General features: G+C 48.2%; 2 protein-coding genes across 2 annotated transcripts in view; one reads left to right on the forward strand and one right to left on the reverse strand.

The window, feature by feature from the left end:
- Positions 1 to 25722, reverse strand: part of ZCWPW2 (zinc finger CW-type and PWWP domain containing 2) — a 107659-nt gene that overhangs the window by 28501 nt on the left and 53436 nt on the right. The window contains exons 6-8 of the mRNA XM_075921989.1: positions 5803 to 5864; positions 4186 to 4253; positions 2150 to 2271 (exon numbers count right to left, since the gene is read on the reverse strand). Of these exons, the coding sequence (XP_075778104.1) occupies positions 2150 to 2271; positions 4186 to 4253; positions 5803 to 5864 (252 nt within the window). The remainder of the gene's footprint in view (positions 1 to 2149; positions 2272 to 4185; positions 4254 to 5802; positions 5865 to 25722) is intronic.
- Positions 6710 to 8046, forward strand: LOC142827425 (uncharacterized). The gene is made up of 2 exons (XM_075923069.1): positions 6710 to 7259; positions 7455 to 8046. The coding sequence occupies exons 1-2, from the start codon at positions 6710 to 6712 to the stop codon at positions 7925 to 7927; spliced, it is 1023 nt and encodes a 340-aa protein (XP_075779184.1). The 3' UTR covers positions 7928 to 8046.

Genomic DNA, 25722 nt, shown 5'->3' on the forward strand with positions numbered 1-25722 from the left:
GTCCTCATATTCACTCTGCTGACACCATTATTGGGCCTAACCAAGTGAGTTACAAGATCAAGAATACATATTCCTGCGCCTCCAGAAATATAATCTATGCTATCATGTGCCGTAAGTGTCCGTCTGCTATGTACATTGGACAAACATCTCAGACACTTCGCCAAAGAATCAATGCCCACAAAACAGACATTAGACAGGATCACAAAGAAAAAACAGTTGCTTGTCATTTCAACCAGAAAGGACACAGTCTTAATGACCTGCTAACCTGCATCCTACTTCAGAAGACATTCAAATCTGTACTTGAAAGGGAATCCTCTGAACTGGTATTCATGCTAAAATTCGACACTCTCCGCACCGGAATTAACAAAGACCCCGGCTATCTTACACATTACAAAGATAGCTTCCCCAATTATCACCTCTAATACTATTAACTCACAGACATTTCCCCTTCCCCGCCTCTAATATCATTAACTCACTGGCATTCACCTTCCCCCCCCCCCCCCACCCCCCTTCTGTTCTGAAATGTGATTTGTCCTTTTCATGTGTGTTCATTTTTTTAAAATTGTATCCTTTGGTATATATGGTTGTGACTATTTTCTTCCATTATTTGATCTGAGGAAGTGGGTCTGGCCCACGAAAGCTCATCATCTAATAAACCATCTTGTTAGTCTTTAAAGTGCTACATAGTCCTGTATTTTGTTTTAGCCTACCTAGGTGCTTTAGTAAACACCACCAAGAGCTATTTGTACCTTTAGATGCCCAAATACCTTTGTAATCTGGCCCCTAATAGAGGGAACAGATTATCCCACATTGGATCACTACTGGATTCTTAAACCTTCCTCTGAAGCACCTGGTCTAGGTCAAGATACTGGACCAGATAGACCTCTGGTCAACCCCTATATTCCTAAGAAATAGTTTCTAGTTGTGGGAAATTGGGGTACTCCATCTTCTATCTGCATCAGTATGGAGTTATTATCTTGATGGAAGGTTGGGGAGAGAGAAGTGCCTGGATACAACTAGTGAACTTAAAGTTATATATAGCTAATCAGTAAAATTCCCCCTGCTCAAGTCATGCAGCAGTTCTGCTGAGTCATTATAAACAGGAAAGAGGAAGTCGGAGGAGAGCAGCAACTCTGCTTTTGATATTTCTGAAGATGATGCTTTTTTTTTGTGTGCCTAGTTGCTCCTCTGCTGGTACAGTAGTGCTACAAAAGGATTCTAAGAGGAATAAGGGATCTTCCGGAAAAGGCTTTATTTTCCAAAAGATCCCGTCTAGACTGGCGCTTTTCTCCGGCAAAGCCCCAAGCCGGAAAAAAGCGGCAGCCATGTTCATGCAAATGCCGCGGGGGATATTTAAATCCCCCGTGGCATTTGCAATTCCGAAGTGTCTCATTAGCATCCCTTTTCCGGAAAAGGGTGCCAATGTAGACACAGCCTATAGGTGTTCCATCTTGCAGCCCTAGGCTGTAAGAAGGAACTGAAGGTCACTTCCTTATGATCGCTGATATGGAGCACTGGAGAGTGCAAAGATGACCCTGAAAGGCAATGCTATTTAACAAAAAATTGCACACACACACACAAATGTTGTGCATGTGCACCAGTAGTGGGATAAATGTGGACAATCATGCAAAGATGATCTGATACAGTGGTGGGTTTTTTTGCACTTATATAGAGGAGTTACCCTGGATCATGTGCAGGGAATGTGCAGATCTCTAAAGACCATTTCCTAGATAAATATACAAATGCAAAATTTGAAATATAGGCATATAAGTATTCTAAATGAGATCTACATTACATTACACACATACAGATATCTGCAGTATAATTAATAATGGGGATATAAGTGGATGCATCTCCCTGAGACTGGAATTTCAACCATGAATATTAATTTCCAATATCTTCTGTTCAAAGGTAGGATACAGTATAATGGTTTGCATTAAATATGCTCTTTTAACAATTTTATTGTATATCAGTATTATAACTAATTACATACATAGCATTCAAAAAGTGAGCAGTATACGTTATTTTCAGAAGCAGTTTATATAGTCATTAAACTATATTTAAGTTTTTCTTAAGCATTAGCATAAATTCCACTAAAAGTAAAAGTTTCCAGTAACTAGTTAGTAGCAACACCATGTATAATTCATACCTTTTCTCCTATATCTTTTCCCTCTGCATTTCCATATGACCCGCCAGCTGTTTTAAAAGGGTCTGCAACACACCTGAGAATTTGTTCTAGATCTTTTAATATAACTTCTGTCTCAGAGACAACTAATAAAACAACAAAATCAATAATTTAGCTAAAATGCACATGTATATTGATGCAATATTATTAATGAAATATTATTTATTAATCAGTCAATTAAAACAATGTGTGAGATACAGAAATTCTACCGGAAAAATCATTATTCCAAACATGGGTTTCATGTGGTAAATTCCATAAATTCCACTATCATTGAAACTAGTGTAAATCCAGAGTAAATTTGCTGGCTTCAAATGTGAGCATAATTCATCTTTTGGTCTTTAATTATTTGAAATCAACACAGGTGTAAAGAATAAGGAAAGAATATTAATACAGTTATTTTAATCAGGCAAAACTCTTGCAATTTGTACAGTACTGTTATACAAGATAGGGGTAGAAGCTTACCTAAAAAAATTAAAAATTAAAACAATTTCTTAAATTACTTTACAAAACATATTTCTTTAGCTTTTTGGATGGAACATCTGAAGTAGATACAAAATGCAACAGGATTCAAAACACCAACAGGGTCTGCTGATACAGAGCTCTTTGGAGACAGGTCTGAGGTGGCTGTTCTTCTCTTTCCTCCAGAAATAGAATGGTGGCAGTTGCAAGCACCTTTTTCTAGGGCAGCAGGAATATGAATACAAGAGGCCATATGACAACCACTGGGCCCTTTTGAAAATGCAACCAAAGACAATATACCAACTCAAGATCAGGATCCTTCTTTTGGCATGTCTATCCTGCTTCTACAGCGAGTGGCCTCAAATAAGCTCAAACCATTGTGTCCTATAATGGCCCATGCTCCTCTCTCCTACGTTAGGAAGCCCTTAAATTCTGAGAGTTCTGCATAGCCCACTTGATGCTTCAGAAGGATTCCTACCTCCCTGGATCTCAAAATGAGCCAGCGGACCACCTCATCAGATCTTTTCACAATCACAAGTGATCCATTCGCCTGGATGCAATAAACAATATCTTCAAACTATGGGAACTTCTTCAGATCAACTTGTTCATCAGGAAGTGCAACACAAAGTGCCTACAATTCTGCTCTTTCCTAAACCAGTCCAGGCTCACTGGCAGACATGTTCCTTCTTCAATGGAAAGATTGCCTCTTCGGATATGTCTACATAGCCAAGGGTATGTCTACACTACCCTCCTAGTTCGAACTAGGAGGGTAATGTAGGCATACCGCACTTGCAAATGAAGCCCGGGATTTGAATTTCCCGGGCTTCATTTGCATAAGCAGGGCGCCGCCATTTTTAAAACCCCGCTCGTTCGAACCCCGTGCAGCGCGGCTACACGGGGCACGAACTAGGTAGTTCGAACTAGGCTTCCTAGTTCGAACTACCGTTACTCCTCATTCCACGACAACTAGAGTATCTATCATGCCTTGTAAGTGGCACACTGTTTAAATCCTGGGGATTTCTGCATAGTAGGAGACACCCAGAGCAAAAAGAGTAATCTAACTAATTCGAACTAAATTACAATATTAAAGCTATAAAAATGTACAATGTATATTTTTTTAAAATCTGGCAAGTAATGAAAACTGAAGCTAAAGAGGAGCTCTGTCTCTTCACATGGATGGTAAGAAGGAAATAAGAGAGAGGAAGCAGCCAGCAACCCCTTTTATATCCTCAGGTTGGAGGACAAGGATGGCAGGGATGCATGTACTATACAGTACTACAGTTGGCAAAATTTCTGACTAGAGTGCACTGGGCACACATACCCCTACAGTGGAATATATATGTGCATTATGATTCTAAGGAGAGTTTAACATTGCAGCAATAGGTTGTCTTAGAGGTTTTTTTTTGTTCTGTGTGTACATACATGTGGCTTGTATGCTACATATTGTTGTTCATGAAAGGCAATCTTTTCAACACAAAAGATAATCAATAGCCTTAATATATTACTATGCTAATTTGTATGTATGGATAGTTTATACGTACTTAGATTTTCCTTTGACAGGAAGTCATCTGAAACCATTGTTTCAAGAGAGCATCTTAGCATACTTTTCCTAGAAAAAGATTTTAGCATATTTAATACAAGTTACAAATGATGCATAACAAAAGCCCATTTTAAAATATAATATTTATTCCTACAACATTTTTCTAGGTTCTTTTTCATAAGAGGTAGTTGCCACATACTGATTTGTGGAAAATACCTTTCTAATTCATATCCTGACAGTAATATTTATTATAGCTACAATCCCATGTTTTTATTAAGAGTTTTGGTCCCAAGGTTTGGATAAGCAGTAAGAAGAAAAATGTTATAAGAAGCAATTTCTATTAAACCAAAATTTCTATTAGACCAAAAAGTCAAATTTAGACACAAAAAGAGCCAAATTTTCAAACTCTGACTCACAAAAATTTTCCAGGCTAAATTTAGATAATATAGATATCCAAGTACCTTCCCGCAAATCAGGTTACTGCAATATTTAAGTGACCTAATTGTGTGTCTATACAAATACACCACTTTTATTATTTGTATCTGCATAATTGCAGGAACAAAAATGAAAGCCTGCTGAAAATCTAGCCAATTATCACTAACAAATTATTTAGCAAGGTAAGTAGCAGTGAATTTGTGAAAGACAACTGAAATCATGCTTAGCAATATTTCTAAGCTCTGAAAAAATAGCATATATATTTCTTTCTTGATGGTCCTCCTGAATTCTCCACAAACATATTACCCTTGGTTTACATATCTCCCATCTGATGAAACCTTCTAGTTACAGAGGGCTAAATGCCTTCTTTTCATCAATGCTCTTGCATTGACTTGGTTCTTTTTACAAAAAACAGGACTATGTAGCACTTTAAAGACTAACAAGATGGTTCATTAGGTGATGAGCTTTCATGGGCCAGACCCACTTCCTCAAATCAAATAGTGGAAGAAAATTGTCACAACCATATATACCAAAGGATACAATTAAAAAAATGAACACATATGAAAAGGACAAATCAAATTTCAGAACAGAAGAGGGATTGGGGGGAGGTAAATGTCTGTGAGCTAATGATATTAGAGGTGATAATTGGGGAAGCTATCTTTGTAATGGGTAAGATAATTGATGTCTTTATTCAAACTTAGGTGTAAAGTGTCAAATTTAAGCATGAATGACAGTTCAGAGGATTCTCTTTCAAGTGTAGTCTTAAAAGGTCTTTGAAGCAGGATGAAGGTAATCGTTGAGACAATGTCCTTTCTGGTTGAAATGGCAAGAAACTGTTTTTTCTTTGTGATCCTGTCTAATATCTGTTTTGTGGGCATTGATTCTTTGGTGAAGTATCCGAGACGTTTGTCCAATGTACATAGCAGGCGGACACTTTCGGCAGATGATATCATAAATTATATTTCTGGATGAGCAGGAATATGTGTTCTTGATCTTACAACTCACTTGGTTAGGTCTTTTTAGTGAGATAAAGTGGATAATCCTTCTACTCCAGCACCCATATCCTCTGAAATGATAGAAGCAGTCTTTCATAATATCCTGATATACTAATCATGGTGCTACCACGCCTTTGGAAAGTAATTAATTACTCAGTAAAAACATTTTAAAAGAACCCAAATCTTACTTTCTATTTTGTCCAATTCCATTTCTATTTTTCCTGAAAACTTGATTTTTCTGAGCTTTTATCTGAGATACAAAAAAATTAGAAAACTTTGTAAGTAGTAATATGATTTTACATTTTAAATTAATTTGTTTATATATTAGTACATTCTCTAACTAAATGAACTTTTATAGGAAATTTAAACTTGTAAATACAAATATGAAAAATTACTTATCAAAACACTTTTAAAATCAATTAAACAATTATAACAGCTCAAGTGATATTCTGTAGATCGCTTAGCTGGACTCAGACTTTTATTACTATACTTAATATTAGTGAGCTTCTTCTTTGACTTTTGTAGTTTGGTTTAATAAGACAGATATGTCACATGTTTTAGGCAAATATATATGTAACCCCAACAGACCCCAGTTTTCTACAGTCACAATCGAACCTAGGATCTCAGTGCATGAGCCTATACTGCATGAGCTAAACGTCAACTCTTAGCAGAGGCTGTAGAGCAGACTCATTATTCTCTCTTTAAGGGTATGTCTACACTAGAAAGTTAGTTCGAACTAACGGACGTTAGTTCGAACTAACTTTCCTATGCGCTACACTAGCGCTCCGTTAGTTCGAACTTAATTCGAACTAACGGAGCGCTTAGTTCGAACTAGGTAAACCTCATTTTACGAGGACTAACGCCTAGTTCGAACTAGCTAGTTCGAACTAAGGGCTGTGTAGCCCTTTAGTTCGAACTAGTGGGAGGCTAAGGCTTCCCAGGTTTCCCTGGTGGCCACTCTGGCCAACACCAGGGAAACTCTATTGCCCCCCTCCCGGCCCCGGAGCCCTTAAAGGGCCACGGGCTGGCTACTCACTTTGTGCCAGTTGCAAGGCTGCAAGCACCCGTGCCTGCACAGCCTGCACCTGCCACACTATGAGCCAGCCATCCGAGGGCTCCCAGCCCTCCACTGCTCCCCACGACCAGCCTGGCGGCTCCCGGGAGCCTGCCCGGGGGCGCAAAAGGCGGGCGCCCGCCTGGTCAAGTGCGGAGATCGTGGACCTCATCGAGGTTTGGGGGGAAGCCTCAAATGTCCACGATCTCCGCACTAGCCACCGGAACGCGGCCGTCTATGGACGCATGGCTGCCAGCCTGGCCGCCAGGGGCCACCAGCGCAGCCGGGAGCAGGTGCGCTGCAAGATTAAAGACTTGCGGCAGTCCTACTCCCGGGCCTGCCTGCCAGGGGCTGACCCGGAGGCCTGCCCCCACTTCCATGCCCTGGACCGCATCCTGGGGCCTCATGCCGTCCCTGCCCCCCGGGACGTGATTGACCCCGGGGCAGAGGGACCGCTCCTGGACACCGAGGAGGAGGAAGAGGGCTCTGAGAGCCAGGAGCCTGCCGCCAGCCTTCCCAGGACCCGGGACCCCCGAGGCACCCCACAGAGCCGCTCGCCTGCATCATCAGAGGCCGGGGAGGCGTCCACCTGTGAGTACCCTCGTGTTCCCCTTATGTGTACGGGGGGCTGGGGCGAGAGGGAGCCCCGGGACCGTGCGCCTGGGCCTTGCCCACTACGGAGCAGCAGCTGGGGATCCTGCAGGGGCCCTGGCCTTGCAGAGGGGAGCTGGGTTTCACACACCTGGGCCCCTGGGGTAATTGACCGCTGGTCTTCTTGCACCACAGCTGCAGCACCGGGGACTGCAGGGCGCACCACCCCGCCTGCAGCAGCCGCCCGCGCCCGGGCAAGCAGGACAGCCAGGAACCAGGAGGACTACCAGAGGCGGCATCTCCGGTTCCTGGACCGACAGCTCCGTCTCCAGGACCACTGGGTCCAGGAGGACCTCAGGCTGCGCCAGAGGAGTCTGGAGGCCCTGGAGGAGCAGGGCCGTGCCCTGCGAGGCCACCTCCAGAGCCTGCTAGACCGCTTCCCATTTCCTCCTCCCCCTGCTCCCCCTCTTGCTCCCCCTCTTGCTCCCCCTGCTCCCCCTCTTGCTCCCCCTCTTGCTCCCCCTGCTCCTCCTGCTCCTCCTGCTTCCGCTCCTGCTTCCTCCACACCCCCTGTCCTCTCTGCCCCCCCCTCCACAACCATTCCCCACCGACGCCCCCGGACCCGCAGTGTGGCGAGACGGGAGAGGCACCCAGACTCCCACCCCTGAGCTTTCCTTTCCCTTCCTCCCTTCCCTCCCCTCCCCTTCCAGCTCCCTCGTCCCAGGTTTCCCCCTCCCTTCTCCCACCTTCATTCCTCCCTCCCCCACCCCAGTTCTGTGAAATAAACAGACGTTTTTGTTGGAAAAACAGGTGTCTTTATTGTACAGTAGGTAGGGAGGGGAAAGGGGAAGGGGGGGGTAGGGTGGAAGAAGGCCCCGGTGGGGCATGCAGGGAGAGGTCAGTCCTCCTCCTCCTCCACCTGGAAGCTCTCCCGCAGGGCTTCCCGGATCCGGATGGCCCCCCGCTGGGCTTCCCGGACGGCGGCGGTGCGGGGCTGACCGTAGTGTCCAGCCATGCGGTCAGCCTCAGCCATCCAGGCTGGCAAGAAAGCCTCCCCCTTCCGCTCACACAAATTGTGGAGCACACAACATGCCGCCACCACGGGAGGGATGTTGTGCTCGGCCAGGTCCAGACGGGTGAGGAGGCATCGAAAGCGGGCTTTCAGTCGCCCGAAGGCCCCCTCCACCACGATGCGGGCCCTGCTCAGCCTGTTATTGAAGGCCTGGCGGGAGGGATTGAGGTGTCCCGTGTAGGGCTTCATGAGCCAGGGCTGCAGTGGGTAGGCGGCATCCCCCACCAGGCAGACGGGCATGTCCACGTCCCCGACCCTGATGTGGCGGTCGGGGAAGAAGGTCCCGTCCTGCAGCCGCTGGCACACGGAGGAGTTCCGGTACACCCGGGCGTCGTGTGCTTTGCCGGACCAGCCCACATTTATGTCCGTCAACTGTCCCCGGTGGTCACATACGGCCTGCAGGATGACGGAGAAGTACCCCTTGCGGTTCACGTACCGGGACGCCTGGTGTTCCGGGGCACGGATGGGGATGTGCGTCCCGTCGATGGCCCCCCCGCAGTTGGGGAAGCCGAGGGCGCCGAATCCCCGGATGACGGCATCCGGGTTGGCGAGGCGGACCACCCTGCGGAGCAGCACCCGGTTGATGGCCTTGACCACCTGCGGAGAGAGACACAGCAAAGCGTCAATCAGTGGGGCGCCCGGGTGGCTGGGAGCGTGCGTGCCCTGGCAGTGCCCCGCGCCCCACTCCCGGAAGCAACCCCCCTGGCGGCGTGTAGTACGGCCGGGACAGCCCGACCCCTCCGGTGCGGGGCGCTTTCGCCTCCTCCCGCCCCCCCCTTTGTCCCTGGGGCGGCCCATCCCCTCCTCACAGCCCCCCTCCCCCCCGGCTCGGTGGCCGACGAGCGCCGTACCTGCATGAGCACTGCTCCGACAGTGGATCTCCCCACGCCGAACTGGTTCCCGACGGATCGGTAGCTGTCCGGCGTGGAGAGCTTCCAGAGGGCGATGGCCACCCGCTTCTGGAGGGGGATGGCGGGCCTCATGCGAGTGTCCCTTCTTTGCAGGGCAGGGGCGAGCCACTCGCAGAGCTCCAGGAAGGTGTCCCTCCTCATCCTAAAGTTCTGGGTCCACTGTCGGTCGTCCCAGTGCTCCAGGACGATGCGGTCCCACCAGTCGCTGCTGGTGTCCAGACGCCAGATGCGGCGGGGCACGCCGGTGCCGGGGCGCCGCCGCGGCTCCTCCACGGCCCCCAGGGCGGCCAGGCGGAGAGGCAGGGGGCTGACGTTCCCCAGGTGGTGCCAGGCAGCCTCGAGCCATTGCTGGCAGGCTTGCAGCAGCAAGTCCAGAACGTGCACCAGAAGGTGCAGGGCGAGCCGTGGCTCCATGTTGCCACCTGCGGCGGCCCCCCCGAAGGGAAGCACCGACACAGACGGGCACAGAGACCGACGCTTTGCTGTCCCTCGGCGAGGTTGGCAAGCAAGCAGGAAAAGCTGAGAACCGGCTGTCCAGGGGGGGTCCCTTTAAGCACGAGCCTCAGATAGCCTCAGACAGCAGCCACACAAAGCAACTGCTGACCTGATGCCCTGCCAGAACCGGTTTCAGCTGCCCTTAAATGCCCCCCTGCGTCCAATCAGTGTGGACGCGCTAGTTCGAACTAGCAAAACGCTAGTTCGAACTAGTTTTTAGTTCTAGATGCGCTAGTTCGAACTAGCTTAGTTCGAATTAACTAATTCGAACTAAGTTAGTTCGAACTAGCGCTGTAGTGTAGACGTACCCTCAGTGATTTCATAGCCACTAGACAGGACAGTAATCCACTCCCAGAAGATGTGAGTTACATATACACAATTTATTTTAAAAATGCCTTGTATTATGTACAGTGTATGTTTTATGTGTATGAATAAGGTGAAAAAACAATGCTAGATTAATCCATCCTAAAGTACTATTGAAAGAATAATTAAACTATCATCTCAAAAAAGATAATATATGTTCTTAATCAAGATTTTTTTTTAAATACCAGTAAATGATGATAAAAGAAAAGGGAAAATAACTAACTTTGTGCAATAACGGAGGCTCTTAAAGATAGCTGTCCCTGCAGGTGCTTCACCATAGGTCTTGAGGCACCACTGCACACCTTGTCAGAGATTTACAGTAGGAGTGCCCTCCAGTGGGCTGCGCAGGCGACGAAGGTGACACACACGGTGCTGCTACCATGCATGCGTGTCCAACCATCCCTTCAGTTCCTTTTCTGCCCCGGAAGGACAACAATGAATCTGAAGCAGAAGGGAGGGAGGACGAGTGGTGAAGCACCCACAGGGAAAAGCATCTTGAAGAACCTCCGTTACTGCACAAAGTGAGTAACCTTCTCTTCTTTTTTGAGGAGTGTCCCTGTGGGTGCTCCACCTTAGGTGACTATATAGCAGTACCCATAATAGGAGGTGGGTGCTTTGGCTAAATGCTGTGTTGAGCTTTGGTGAGGACTGTGTGTCCGAATTTAGTGCACCCTTTCAGGTAAGCCTCCAGGGTATAATGTCTGACGAAGGTGTGTGCAGTAGACCAGGTTGCAGCTCTGCAAATATCCATGAGATGAATACTGATGAGGTAGGCTGTAGAGGTTGCAATGGTCCTTGTGGAGTGTGCATGTAATTGGAGTGGTGGCTCCTGATTAAAGCTGGCATAAGCCAGGAGGATGCAGTCTACAATCCATCTGAAAAGTGTCTGCGTAGAGATTTGCATGCCCAAGGATCTTTCAGCAATGGAGACAAAAAGTCTATTAGATTTATGAATTGACCTTGTCCTTTCCAAATAGAAGGCAATAGCGTGGCACACATCAAGCATGTGCCATTTAGGTTGCTTGGCAGTGGCAAGAGGCTTTGGACAGAAGACGGGTAACACCAGAGGTTCGTTGCAATGCCAGGAGGTAAGTATATTTGGTAAGAACTTCGGATGTGATCGCAGAACCACCCTGTCCTTATGAAATACAGTGAAGGCTGGGTCAGCCATTAGAGCTCCAATTTCACTCACCCTTCTGGCTGACATAAGCATGACTAACAGAGCAACCTTCATTGAGAGGTACAAAATTGAACATGTAGCCATAGGCTCAAATGGCTAAGAGCTTGTAATACGAGGTTTAGGTCCCAGATTAGTACTGGTGTTCTAACAGGTGGGAAGGTGTTTTGAATGCCCTTTAAGAAGTGTTTAGGCGTGGGGTGGGCAAAGACCAATTTCTCTTTGATGGATTAGTGGAATGCAGTAATGGTTGTGAGGTGTACCTTTAATGAGCTGAACAAGAGACCTGTATGTTTTAGGTGTAAAGGATACTGTAATATATCACCCAGTGGAATCATAGATGGATCTGTTGATCTTTGGCTTGCCCAGAAAGAGAATCTTTGTCACCTTTATAGGTAGGATTTTCTTGTTGTAACTCTGTAAGGGTATGTTTACACTACAAAGTTAGTTCGAACTAACGGACATTAGTTCGAACTAACTTTAATAGGCGCTACACTAGCGCTCTGCTAGTTCGAATTTAAATCGAACTAGCGGAGCGCTTAGTTCGAACTAGGTAAACCTCATTTTATGAGGATTAAGCCTAGTTCGAACTAGCTAGTTCGAATTAAGGGGTGTGTAGCCCCTTAATTCGAACTAGTGGGAGGCTAGCCCTCCCCAGGTTTCCCTGGTGGCTACTCTGGCCAACACCAGGGAAACTCTATGCCCCCTTCCCGGCCCCCTTAAAGGGGCACGGGCTGGCTACGGTGCCCGTGCCAGGTGCAAGCCTGCCAGCACCCAGCCAGCAGACCCTGCACCTGGCACGGATCGAGCCAGCCACCCGATGCCCCTCAGCCCACCCCCTCTTCCCGGGACCAGGCTGGCGGCTCCCGGGAGCTTGCCCTGGACCGCAAGAGGCGGGCACCTTCCTGGGCTAGTGTGGAGATCGTGGACCTCGTCCACGATCTCCGCACTAGGCACAGGAAAGTGGCCGTCTAGGGCAGGAGAGCTGCCAGCCTGGCCACCCAGGAGCAGGTGTGCATGAAAATCAAGGGGGTCCACTGAGACCCCCGACCCTGAGCCCTGAGCTTACAATGGCCGTCCTGGGTCAGACCAAAGGTCCATCTAGCCCAGTAGCCTGTCTGCCGACAGCGGCCAACCCTAGGGACCCTGGAGGGGATGGACTGAAGACAGTGACCAAACCATTTGTCTCGTGCCATCCCTCTCCAGCCTTCCACAAACTTTGGGCAGGGACACCACTCCTACCCCCTGGCTAATACCACACCATGGACCCAACCTCCATGACTTGATCTCACTTCCCTTTAAACTCTGTTCTAGTTGTAGCCTTCACAGCCTCCTGCAGCAAGGAGTTCCGCAGGTTAACTATTTGCTTTGTGAAGAAGAACAACTTTCTCTTACTAGTTTCAAGCCTGCTACCCATTCCTTTCCTTTGGTGTCCTCTAGTCCTTCTTTATGGGAACTCATGAAGAACTTTTATGAATGCACCCTCTCCACCCAACCCCTGCTTTTAGAGACCTCTATCCTGTCCCCCCTCCGTCTCCTCTTTTCTAAGCTGAACAGTCCCAGTCTCTGTAGCCTTTCTTCATCTGGGACCTGTTCCCAACCCCTGATCATTTTAGTTGCCCTCCCCTCTCCCAGCCTTTCTCTTCCCCTCTCCCACCTCCTTTTCCCAGTCTCCCCCAGTTTTGTTCAATAAAGACAGAGTCAATGTTGGAAGAAACGTTATCTTTATTTTGTACATCAATAAGAAGGGGGGCTAGGAAAGGGTAAGTGGAAGGAGGTGAGGGAGGAATCGGGTACGAGCCCCCGATGGGGAGGACTGGGCTGGCTCTGCGGGCTTCTGGGGGTGGAAGCTCTCCTGCAGCCCCCCGATTGCCCCCTCTCCCCAGATGGCAGCCTGCGGCAAGTGCAGCCGGGCTGATGGCCGAGTGGTGTGATGTGCCCAGTGTGGGTACTCCGGGCACTCCAAGCCAGAACTTCATTGCAAGCGGGGCACCCCTTAGAACTGTGTGTCCGGGGTGGGGGTCGGGACCCTTTAAGCACAGCCCTCGGCTAGCCTGAGACAGCATCTCCACGCTCTAAGTCCTCCTCTGATGCCCTGCCGGCACTGCTTCCGGCCATCCTTAAGCCCTGTTCAGAGTCCACTCAATGTGGACTTGCTAGTTCGAATTAGCAAAACGCTAATTCGAACTAGTTTTTAGTTCTAGACGCGTTAGTTCGAATTAGCTTAGTTCGAATTAACTAATTCGAACTAAGTTAGTTCGAATTAACGTTGTAGTGTAGACGTACCCTAAGGGTATGTCTACACTACCCTCCTAGTTCGAACTAGGAGGGTAATGTAGGCATACCGCAATTGCAAATGAAGCCCGGGATTTGAATTTCCCGGGCTTCATTTGCATAAGCGGGGAGCTGCCATTTTTAAATCCCCGCTGGTTCGAACCCCGTGTAGCGCGGCTACACGGGGCTCAAACTAGGTAGTTCGGACTAGGATTCCTATTCCGAACTACCGGTACACCTCGTGGGTACCGGTAGTTCGGAATAGGAACCTAGTCCGAACTACCTAGTTCGAGTCCCGTGTAGCTGCGCTATACGGGGTTCGAACCAGCGGGGATTTAAAAATGGCAGCTCCCCGCTTATGCAAATGAAGCCCGGGAAATTCAAATCCCGGGCTTCATTTGCAAGTGCGGTATGCCTACATTACCCCGCTAGTTCGAACTAGCGGGGTAGTGTAGACATACCCTAACTACTATTAAGATCTGCCTGACCTGATCTGTAAATGTGGCTTTAACTGAGGAGAGCCAGTGAGAAGCTATGATCAGTGGCAAAGGACGAGGGGAAAGGGATGCTGGATTTGACCCTTTTGCTTAGTCAGGAGATGAGGGACTATCGGGAGCTGCCAAGGTCTTATGGACATGTGGAACAGGTAAGTTTACCAGGACTGGCACAGCCACGCTGGAACAATGACTATTACTGATGCTGCCCCCGCTCTTATTTTTTTGACCATAGCTTGGTGAAGAAGAGGGATTGGCAGGAAGGCATATAGAAGGAGTGCATCCCAAGGTATTGTAAAGACGTCCCACAGAGAATGTGAGTTAATGTTCACACATGAACAATACCATGGACACTTCTCGTTCGCATTAGTTGCAAATGAATCGATCATTGGGAATCCCCAATGTGTGAATATCATGTGAAGTATGCTGTTGTCCATCTCCCATTCGTGGTTGGAAGTGAACAGGAAGTTGAGGGTGTCCACTGTAATATTGTCTTTGCCTGGAAGGTAAGAGGCATGTATGCAGACATTGTGATCTATGAACCATGACCATAGATGGGTCTCTTCCTTGCACAGGCAATAGGATCTGTCTCCAACCTGCCTGTTCATACAGTATGTTGTGGCTTCATTGTCTGTAAAAATCTGTACAGTGTTCCCCTGTATCTGTTGCAATTTCTGACATGCATATCGTACCACTCTGAGCTCCGAAATGTTGATGTGCAGGGAGCACTCGTGGGACTGCCATCAGCCCTGGACTCTGGGGGGGTCTGAGCGTGCTCCCCACTCCAGGAGGGAGGCATCCATCATGATTGTGATCGTTGGGGGACTTGTGAAGAAGGATACCCCAGCGCACATGTTTTTTTGATCCGCCCACCAACACAGTGAGTGTTTGATCATGTTTGGGACTGAAATCAGTTTGTTGATACTGGTATAACGGGGTCTGTACACCATTCTGAGCCATTGCTGCATTGTCCTCATGTGTAACCACTGATGTGGCCACCGCTGTGTGGCCTAGAAACTGAAGGCAAGTTCTTGTGGGAACTTGTGGGCTCATCTGTAGCACCTCAACAAGGTGTTTGATAGTTTGGAATCATTGGTGCAGGAGAGAGGCTGTTGCCTGAATGCAATAAAGAAACACTCCAATAAACTATAATCTGAGCTGGTTGGAGCTTGCATTTGGATAGGTTTATTTGCAGCCCCAGGGTCTGGAATAAGGACATGGCTTGGGAGACCGCCTCAAGGGCCTCTTGGCTCATGGCCTCTCTGATTAGACAGTCCCTCATTCATGGAGGTGGGTGGCCACCACTACAATAATTTTTTAGAAGACTCTTGGGGCTGTGGAGAGTCCAAAGGGTAGGACTGTGTATAGGAAGTGTGTGTTGCCCAGTACAAACCTCAGATAATTGCAGTGTCCTGGATGGATGGATGGATGGATGGATGGATGGATGGATGGATGGATGAAAATAAGTGTCCTGGAGATCGAGAGTCGATAACCAGCCCCCTTCTTTTATGGCTGCTATTATGGTAGCTAAGGTCATCATCTTGAAGCATTGGCATTGTATGTGACAGTTGAGCCTCCTGAGATCGAGAATTGGTCTCCACCCTCCTGGTTTCTTTGCTGTGAGGAAATAATGGGAGTAGAAGCCTTTGCCCTGTGACATTGGGGTATAGGTTCTATGGCACCTAGGCGGAGAAGATGCTAGATCTCTTACAGTAGAACATTCTCATGAGATGGGTCCCTGAAAAGGGACAGGGATGATGGGTGGGTGGAAGGGATATCAGTAAAAGGAATGCAGTATCCATCCTTAAAGACATCTATCACCCACTAGGCAGTCGTGATAGAGGACTAATGGTGGAAGGAGGGTAGTAGATTGTGGCAGAATAGCAGATGGGTTTGGGGCTGTTCTAGATAAAGGGGAGCTATCAGACTCTTCACCTGACCTTCAAAAACATTTACCTTGAGGTCAAAGGCTAAGACGTGGCTGGTTGGTCAGAGGCCTGTCTGCTCCTGGTTTGTCGTTGTGTCCTCCAGTTGTCAAAATGCCTCAGATTGGTTGAAAGGGGAAGATTTGTATCTTTGGTTAAAATATCTGTTTTGTTTGTGCTTGGCTGCAAGTACATGTATCACAAGGGTTTTCAACGTTGTTCTGGAATCCTTGAGTGAATGGAGAGGCGCATCGGTAGTGTCAGTTAACAGCTTTGATCCTTGGAAGAGGAGATCTTTTACCGCGGCCTGCACTTCACAAGGAAACCCTGACATGTGGAGCCACGAGGACCTCCTCATCATGATGGCAGTAGCAATGCATTGTGAAGTTGTGTTGAATGCGTGGAGGACTGCCTGTAGGGCCGTGTGGGATATCAGCATTCCCTCGTTTATGCTGGCAGAAAATTGTTCATTTCTGCCATCTGATAAGCTGTCAATAAAGAGTGAGAGCTGTTCAAAGATGTGGTGGGTGTGTTTTTCCAGCATTGCTGTGTAATTGGCTGCATCCTTTGCTATCATGTTGGGGGATGGACGAGAAAACAGAAAATCTGCACCCTGTAAGGCCACGTAATATTTATGGTCAGATCTCTTGCAGACCGATGGGATTGTGAGTGGTGTCTGCCATATGATTTTGGGAGGATCCAAAAGTGCAGGGTCCACGGATAAGGCCAGTTTAGAGGTTGGTGAGGCGTGGAGTATGTTGGTCAATTTATGTTGGGTCTCAGGGAGGCAGACCAAGGAGACCTCAAGGACATCTGCAACTCACTTGCAGAGTTCTTGGAAAGAATGGAAGTCGTCTCCCGCCATAGGAGGTAGGGGCATGAGGGTGTCATCCAGAGAAGAGGAGGAAATATGGGTTCAGGATGGGAGGAAGCAGATGATTTCTTGTCACTGAAAGCTATCTCCTCTTCCTCTTGGTAGAGCGATCTGTCAAGCAATGGCAGGGATGTTGCTCTAGAGGTAGGAGCAGTTGGAATGAGCTTTTGCACCCTTTGGGGGTGTTCAACTCGATATGGTGCCCACGGTGCCGTCCAAGGACTCCTTCTCATCATCATTCGACAATGGTGGTGCCAAGCCTGGAGTATCTGAGTATTAGAACCCAATTGATACAAAAATGACATCAGTGCTGAACTGAGGTGTTGTGGGCACCAAGGACACCCTGAGCTCCTCTGCCATGGTGAATGGGGCCAGTACCAGCGTATGTGGTGCCAACACATCTGGAATGGAACTATGGCTGCTATCGGTGGCACCAAGAGTACCAAGTGTGAGGGAGTCAGTGCCATTTGCTTGTGGCTCTTTGGTGCTGGGGCAGCATGGGTGCCGACGGTATTGTATGTAAATTTGTTTTTTTCAGTGCTTGCAGTGCCGTGGCTATAGACAGCTTGGTCTTGTCTTTCCTCAGTGCAGATGTGTGTGCCGATGGCCTTGCTCGGCTTAGCCAGATCCTTGAACCCTCATGAACCATTGGTTCTGCACAGGGAGGCCCCAGAACCCTGACCAGGGTTAGAGCAGAGGGCATGTTAGGTGTTTACTCCCGTTTTTTTGAAGGAGAGTCACCTTTACTCGAGGAGTGAAATCTCTTCCTAGTTTGGTCAGAGGAAGAGTCTCTTAAAGACAAGCTGGTGATGTTGCTCTTTCAGACATGGCCAGAAGTGACAGTTGGTGCAGGGGAAAGGAGTGCTCCAGGTCTGAAGCCAGTATCATCGTATTCTCCAATTAAAGGAGTTTCAGTTGAAGCTCCCATGCCTTCCTTGTGCGAGCTATCAGCTATTTGCAATGCTGGCACTGTGCGATAGCGTGTGCCTGGCTGAGGCAGTGCATACATGGTCAGAGATGGGGATAGAGAGCCTACAGGAAAGGCAGCATTTGAATCCCTGGGAACCAGGCATTCCAGGTAGAGTAGAACTATTAGGCCAAAATTAGCACAGTCCAACAGGAAACTTTTTTTTCCAATAAAGAAAAAACTAATTCTAACTAAGAGGAAGTTACTCACCCTGTGCAGTAACGATGGTTCTTCGAGATGTGTGTCCCCATGGGTGCTCCACTGTTGGCGTTGGGCTTGTCCCAGTGCCACAGATCGGACATCTTTTAGCAGTTGTCTGCCAAACCGCACATACGCGTTGGTTGTCTCGCAGCTTTTTGCGCCATTTCTGGTTGTGTGGTCCGGCTCCCGCCAGTTCCTCCTTATCGAGGTCTGAGAAACATAATCAGAGACTCCAAAGAGGGGAGGGGGGCGAGTCATGGAGCACCCATGGGGACACACATCTCAAAGAACCATCATTACTACACAGGGTGATTAACTTCCTCTTCTTCTTCGAGTAGTGTCCCCATGGGTGCTCCACTGTTGGTGATTCCACAGCAGTAGCCTGTAAAAAGGAGGCAGGGTTTCGAGTCAATGTGTTGCTGCTGTTGAAAGGACCGCAGAGGCAACTGCTGCGTCAGTCACAAAAATGTTAGAAAGTGAGTAGTGTTTTGCAAATGTAAAGTCCAAGGACCACGTGGCAGCACGGCAAATATCCTTAAGAGGGACTCCCTTGAGGAAAGCAGTGGAGGACACAATTACCCTGGTAGAATGGGCCCTGATAGTATGTGGAAGGATTTTGTTTCATAATACATAGCACCACATTATGCAGGAGATGATGATCTTTGATATACGTTGTGTTGATAATGGGAGACCTTTGGAATGCTCAGCTATGGAGAGAAGTAGACACCGAGACTTCCAGAAGGCCCGAGTTCTTTCGATGTAAAAGGCCATTGATCGACGGACATCAATGGCCGAGGTTCAGGCCTCTTCTTTTATTGCCCCCCCTTGCTTGGGTGTGGTTTGCAGGGGAGGAGGAAGGGACCCAGGTCCGCCCACTCCTCTGGGTCCTGGCCCAGGGACCCCATACTTAGCAGTTACCTGCCAAGTTTCAAAGTCCATAATTGCAGTCATGTCCTTGGGCCACATCCCTAGTATGCCGTTTCATCCAGCCCTTCTCTAGGACCTTGTTGCTGAATTCCCCTTGTCCGGGGTTCTGTCATTGGCTAGCCTTTGGCTGCAGGATCTAGCACGACTCCAACTCGGAGCTGTCCAAAGTTCTGGTGTTCCCCAGTCAGCCCAGAAGTCTACCAGGGTTGAGCTCCAGGAAGGAACTGACAGGCCTTACCTAGCAGCTTTTTATATAGCAGCCTGCTGCATCCTGATTGGCTGTTGAGAAGGCTGCACCTCCACCCTGCTTGAAGGACCTCTCCACTGCTCCTGCTGCTGGCCAGGGTGCTGAAAGGCCTCCAGCAGGTATTGTCCACCTCATCACAATTATAAAATGTTAGCAAAATAAATTAAGTTTTTTAGCATATCTACATCCAGCAGGCCACAACTATAAATTGTTTTCTCTATTCTGTCGAAATGGAAGAGAGATCAGATCTGTTATTCTGCAAGGTCTGTCTCACTTGAAGAGGAAAGTGTGAGCTGAGGTATGAATTGAAAAGGATGGAGTAGGATTTTTCTTCTGTAATTGAGAGGTAGGGCTGCAGTTTTTATATCTGTTTTTTCAATATATGCTAAATTCATAGATTTTTAAGCCCAGATCATCTAGTATGACTTCTTGTACAATACAAACCACAGAATCTCACACAACATACTTCTGCATCAAGCCCAGAACTTCTGTTTGAGTTTTAGCATATCTTTGAGAAAGATAATAACTCCTGAGTTATAGATTTAAAGTAATATAAAATCTAGCACATCTCCCAATAATTTTCCAATGGTTAATTAGCCTCCTGGTTAAAAATGTGCATCTTACTTCTCATCTGGATTTCTTTAATTTTACTTTCTAACCACTGAACTGTGTTATGACCAAAGGGTGCGTCTACACTGCAGTGGTTTTCCAGAATAACACGCTACTATTCCCGAAAAATAATACTAGCGTCCACAGAGCAATTGTGTTATTTCTAAAAAAGGCTGAAATAATGGATGGCTTCTTCTGACAGCAGTAGTAAAGAATAAAATTGTCAGATACATAGAGGAACATAATTTGTTGGGGGAAAGTCAACATGATTTCTGTAAAGGGAAATCATGCCTTACTAATATTCCGTTACAAAGGGTAGAAATAAATGGTAATTTTTCAGAGTGGAGAGAGGTAACTAGTGGGGTCCCCCAAGGATCTGTCATAGGACCAATCCTATTCAACTTATTTATAAATGATCTAGAGAAAGGAGTAAACAGTGAGGTGGCAAAATTTTCAGATGATGCTAAACTGCTCAAGATAGTTAAGACCAAAGCAGACAGTGAAGAGCCTCAAAAAGATCTCATAATACTAAGTGATTGGGCACAAAATAGCAAAGTATTGATACATGTAAAGTAATGCACATTGGAAAAAATAATCCCAACTATATATACAATAGGATGGAGACTAATTTAGCTACAACTACTCAAGAGAGAGATCTTGGAGTCATTATGGATAGTTCTCTGAAAACATCCACTCAGTGTGCAGCAGCAATCAAAAAAAGCAAATAGAATGTTAGGAATCATTAAAAAAAAAGGAATAGTGAATAAGACAAAGAATATCTTATTGTCTCTATATAAAACTATGGTATGCCCACATCATGAATACTGTGTACTGATGTAACAAAATACAGGACTATGTAGCACTTTAAAGACTAACAAGATGGTTTATTAGGTGATGAGCTTTCGTGGGCCAGAAAGAAGGTGTTCTTCAATGTAAAGAGGCCGTCTTCGAAAGAGAGCATCCAGACTCGCTGGGTGCTCTCTTTCGAAAAAGCGGATTTCTCTTTCGAAAGAAGCCTGCAGTCTAGACATAGCCATAGTGTCCAGCCTTTTTGTCTCTTTATTGTGACTTGGGTGTTCTGGGGTACTGTTGTTGCTTCACCCTCTGGCTGGCTGCTTTGACCACTAATGAATTAGGGGAAGAGTGAGAGAAGAGGAATTTGACCCCAGTGGGAGCAACGTAATATTTCTTATCTAGTTTTGTTGATATTGGAGGAACCGATGCCGGAGTTTTCTGGATTAACTTAGCTGGATCCATCAGGGTATGTCTACACTACAAAGTTAATTCGAACTAACAGCCGTTAGTTCGAATTTACTTTCATAGGCGCTACACATGCAAACCGCTAGTTCGAACTTAATTCGAACTAGCGGAGCGCTTAATTCGAAATAGGGAAACCTCATTCTATGAGGACTAACGTCTAGTTCGATTAAGTAGTTCGAATTAAGGGCTGTGTAGCCACTTAATTCGAACTAGTGGGAGGCTAGCCCTTCCCAGCTTGCCCTGGTGGCCACTCTGGGCACAACCAGAGAAATTCTTCTGCCCCCCTCCCAGCCCCGGAGCCCTTAAAGGGGCACGGTCTGGCTACGGTGCCTGTTCCAGGTGCAAGCCTGCCAGCACCCAGCCAGCAGACCCTAAACCTGGCACGGCACGAGCCAGCCACCTGCTGCCACCCAGCCCTCCGCCTCTTCCCGGGATCAGGCTGGCGGCTCCCAGGAGCCTGCCCGGGGCCGCAAGAGGCGGGCGCCCTCCTGGTCTAGTGCGGAGATCGTGGACCTCATCCAGGTTTGGGGGAAGGCCTCCAATGTCCACAGCCTCCGCACTAGGCACAGGAAAGTGGCCGTCTAGGGCAGGAGAGCTGGCAGCCTGGCCACCAAAGGAGCAGGTTTGCATGAGAATCAAGGTGGTCCAGTGAGCCCCCTGACCCTGAGCCCTGAGCTTAGAACTTAAGTATATAAGAACGGCCGTACTGGGTCAGACCAAAGGTCCATCTAGCCCAGTAGCGTGTCTGCCGACAGCGGCCAATATCAGCTACCCAGGAGGGGATGGACTGAAGACAATGACCAAGCCATTTGTCTCGTGCCATCCCTCTCCAGCCTTCCACAAACAGGCCAGGGACACCGTTCCTACCCCTTGGCTAATAGCACTCCATGGACCCAGCCTCCATGACTTTAACTAACGTCTCTTTAAACTCTGTTATAGTTCTTCACAGCCTCCTGTGGCAAGGAGTTCCACAGGTTGACTATTTGCTTTGTGAAGAAGAACTTTCGCTTATTAGTTTGAAGCCTTCTACCTATTCATTTCATTTGGTGTCCTCTAGTCCTTCTATTATGGGAACTAATGAAGAACTTTTCTTTATTCACCCTCTCCACACCACTCATGATTTTATAGACCTCTATCATATCCCCACTCAGTCTCCTCTTTTCCAAACTGAAAAGTCCCAGTCACTTTAGCCTCTCCTCATATGGGACCTGTTCCAACCCCCTGATCATCTTAGTTGCCCTTTTCAGAACCCATTCCAAGGCCAAAATATCTTTTCTGGGGTGAGGAGATCACATCTGTACACAGTATTGAAGATGTGGGTGTACCATAGTTTTATACTTCCCCTCTTCCTTCTTCCCCGGCTTCCTCCTTCCAGCTCCCTCCTCCCAGGTTTCCCCCTCCCCTCTCCCACCCTCTCTCTTCCCCTCTCTCACCTCCTTTTCTCAGTCTTCCCAGAGGTTAATCCCCCCCACCACTCCCAGTTTTGTTAAATAAAGAGAGTTTCTATTTTTGAACACACGTGTCCTTTATTTTTTACATCAGGAAGGGGGGCTAGGGACGGGTAAGTGGAAGGAGGTGAGGGAGAAATGGGGCACAAGCCCCCGATGGGGAGGACTGAGGTGGCTCTGCGGGCTCCTTGGGGTGGAAGCTCTCCTGCAGGGTCTCCTGGATCCTGATAGCCCCCCAATTGACACACCCCCCGGATGGCAGCCTGCGGCAAGTGCAGCCGGGCTGATGGCCGAGTGCTGTGATGTGCCAAGTGTGGGCACTCAGGGCACTCCAAGACAGGACTGCTTAGCTGTCCCTCATCGAGGTAGACAAGCAAGCGGGGAACCCTGAGAACTGTCTGTCCCGGGTGGGAGTCGGGTTCCTTTAAGCACAGCCCTCGGCTAGCCTGAGACAGCAGCTCCACACTTTAAGTCCTAACCTGATGCCCTGCTGGCACTGCTTCTGGCCATCCTTAACTTTGGTTCAGGGTCCACTCAGTGTGGACATGCTATTCTGAATTAGCAAAACACTAATTCAAATTAGTTTTTAGGTCTAGATGAACTAGTTCGAATTAGCTTAGTTAGAATTAACTAATTCGAATTAAGTTAGTTCGAATTAGTGCTTTAGTGTAGACATATCCTCAGTGCTTTGTACAATGGTAAAGCCAGCCTGGTACATTGAGGTAAGATGAGTATGCTCGTGAGTTCGTGTTTGGTCTCTGTTACATCAGAAAGTTTTATGGCAAGTGTGTCTGCTACACTTCTAAAGAAATCTTCGAATGTTCTGAAGTCATCCCCTCTGATTGATGACACGGGGAGACTGTGTTCCTCCGTCATGCAATAGGAATTATTGGGCGGAAAAGAGGAAGCCTGAGTTGCATGCTCCATAGATGACTCGCTGTCATGGTCAGTTTGGTCCCAGTCAGCTCATCTTTGGATATTCGTATGAACTGATTGTGCCCCAGGGACCTGCATAGTGTGTTGAAACTGTTGGGTACGGTAAGGCACCCAAGGGTCCCAATGGGGGGGGCATCGGTGGAGGCATCCACTGTGCCAACTGCCACTTCTCCATTTGCTGTTGTTGTGGTTCTGCATACAGAACCACTGTTGCTGGTCCATTGACTGCTCTTCCTTGTCATCACTAAATCTGGAGGATGTTTGTGAGGCTGGTGTTGAGGAGAACAGGGAACCACTAGCCCATGGGGTGCCATCGGTACAAAATAGTAGTGAGCATGGTACCGATCTTACTGCGAGGTCTGCCTCTGTCAAGAATCTCAGTACCAGAGTATGCAGAGGCATTGCCATATAGTTCCATACAGCTGCCTGCATCGGTACCTGTGAGGGGGTCACTCACCACCGTAGCGGGGGTCCGTCGTCTGTCCCCGGAATCAGTCCATTCCGCCCGCACGGGCCTCCGCTCACGTGGGGTTCCCCCTCTGGAATCCTCCGGTCACGTCGTTCTCTTCCCCACACTGCCCTCCGGGGGATTGGTGTCTCTCCGGCAGGCCTTACTTCAGGCCTAGCAAGCTGGCCGTTTGTCTGTCCGAGCGCCCCCTGGCCCAGCCTTGACTCTCTAGCCCTGCCCTAGCTCCAGGGAGCGTCCTGCTCCCCCGGCAGCCAGGCTCACACTCCCTTCTCTGAAGCAGCCCTTCCCTTTTATGGCTCCCAGCTGGGCCTTAATTGGCCAACGCCGCCCAGCTGGGCTGAACTCCCCGGCCCTGCTCCAGGCTGGGGTTTGACTCTTAAAGGGCCAGTACAGGGCAGCTGCTCTGTTACAGTACCGTTGGAGCTTTGAAGTGCGTCAGTATTGGTGGTACAAGCGTTTGTTCAATTCCACTGCTCTGCAGCTTACCGGCTTGCTTGCTCCTCTGTGGTACCATGTCTCCCTCTGGTACTGCATTACTGTATGGAGAGCCTGAAGTGTGGCCAGCAACTCCATGCTTCATATTAGGGTCATGGCTTTTCTTTAAGCCAGATCCCTTTATCCCACTTTTGGGAGCCCTGCCTGGTGGCATTCTTATCAGTCTCCTTTGACTTTTTGTTTGCTAGAGGCTGAGGCTCAGCGGGGGATCAGGAGTGTATCAGGAGTGTATTGCGCTTCACTTCGGGTCCTGCTCTTTAGCACATCCCTGTGAGGGAGTGCTCCTTCTGCCCTCCTCCCCAAGGGTATGTCTACACTACCCCGCTAGTTCGAGCTAGTGGGGTAATGTAGGCATACCGCAATTGCAAATGAAGCCCGGGATTTGAATTTCCCAGGCTTCATTTGCATAAGCCGGGTGCCGCCATTTTTAAATCCCGGCTGGTTCGAACCCCGTGCCGCGCGGCTACACGCAGCACGAACTAGGTAGTTCGAACTAGGCTTCCTAGTTCCTATAGAACTAACTATACTACAAGGAGAGGGGCTAACTGGGAGGGAACTAATACTTGAAAAGCTTCAAAATCTCCTCAAGTTAAAAACGACTGCGTTCCAACTCCGTCCGCGGCCGTGGACGGGTTAGGAGGAACTGGCGATAGACTGTGCTGCGCAGAAAAAGGGCGCGAACGGCGCAAGGCAGCCTCTGCGCATTCGCAGTCCACCGGGGGCTACTGCTGGCTAAAACTCTCTGGATTGCAGCGTCAGGACGAGCCCAACACCTGTAGTAGAGCACCCACACGGACACTACTCGAAGAAGAATCTTGGGTTTTCGTAGCATTTAACTGGTTAACCAACTAAAGTGGTATCCTAGACTGGGGACTGTTCCAGCCTGGCTAGAGCAGCCCCCCGCCATCCACAGGTTCCCACCCCAACCTCAATGGGGCTTGGTCTGTCACCAGCTACCCAGCTCCCATACCCTGCTGGAGCAGCACCTGCCGAAGGGCACCCAGGCTCCTCACAGACAGAGGTTGCTCTGTGGGAACAGCTGCTGCATATGAGGTGCCTGGACTCTATGCTTTCACATTGCTAGTTATAAAGAGGATGGTGATCTATTTTTCTCCATGTCCCCAGAAGGTAGTACAAGAAGTAACAGACTTAACCTGCAGCAAGGAAGTTTGGTTTAGGTTAGATACTTGAAAGATTTTCCTAACAATAAAGGTAGCTAACCCTAGAACAGGCTTCCATGTGAAGTTGTACAATCCTCATAACTGGAGGTTTTTAAGAACAGGTTGGATGGACATGTATCAGGGATGGTCTAAGGTTAC

Source organism: Pelodiscus sinensis, chromosome 2 (genome assembly GCF_049634645.1).
Source record: "Pelodiscus sinensis isolate JC-2024 chromosome 2, ASM4963464v1, whole genome shotgun sequence".
Lineage (NCBI taxonomy): Eukaryota > Metazoa > Chordata > Testudines > Trionychidae > Pelodiscus > Pelodiscus sinensis.

Excerpts from the sequence above, each read along its gene's own strand:
- LOC142827425 (XM_075923069.1), top strand. The coding sequence starts at position 6,710 with ATGAGCCAGCCATCCGAGGGCTCCCAGCCCTCCACTGCTCCCCACGAC. Across the intron at positions 7,260-7,454 it reads GGCCGGGGAGGCGTCCACCT|CTGCAGCACCGGGGACTGCA; the intron begins GTGAGTACCCTC and ends CTTGCACCACAG.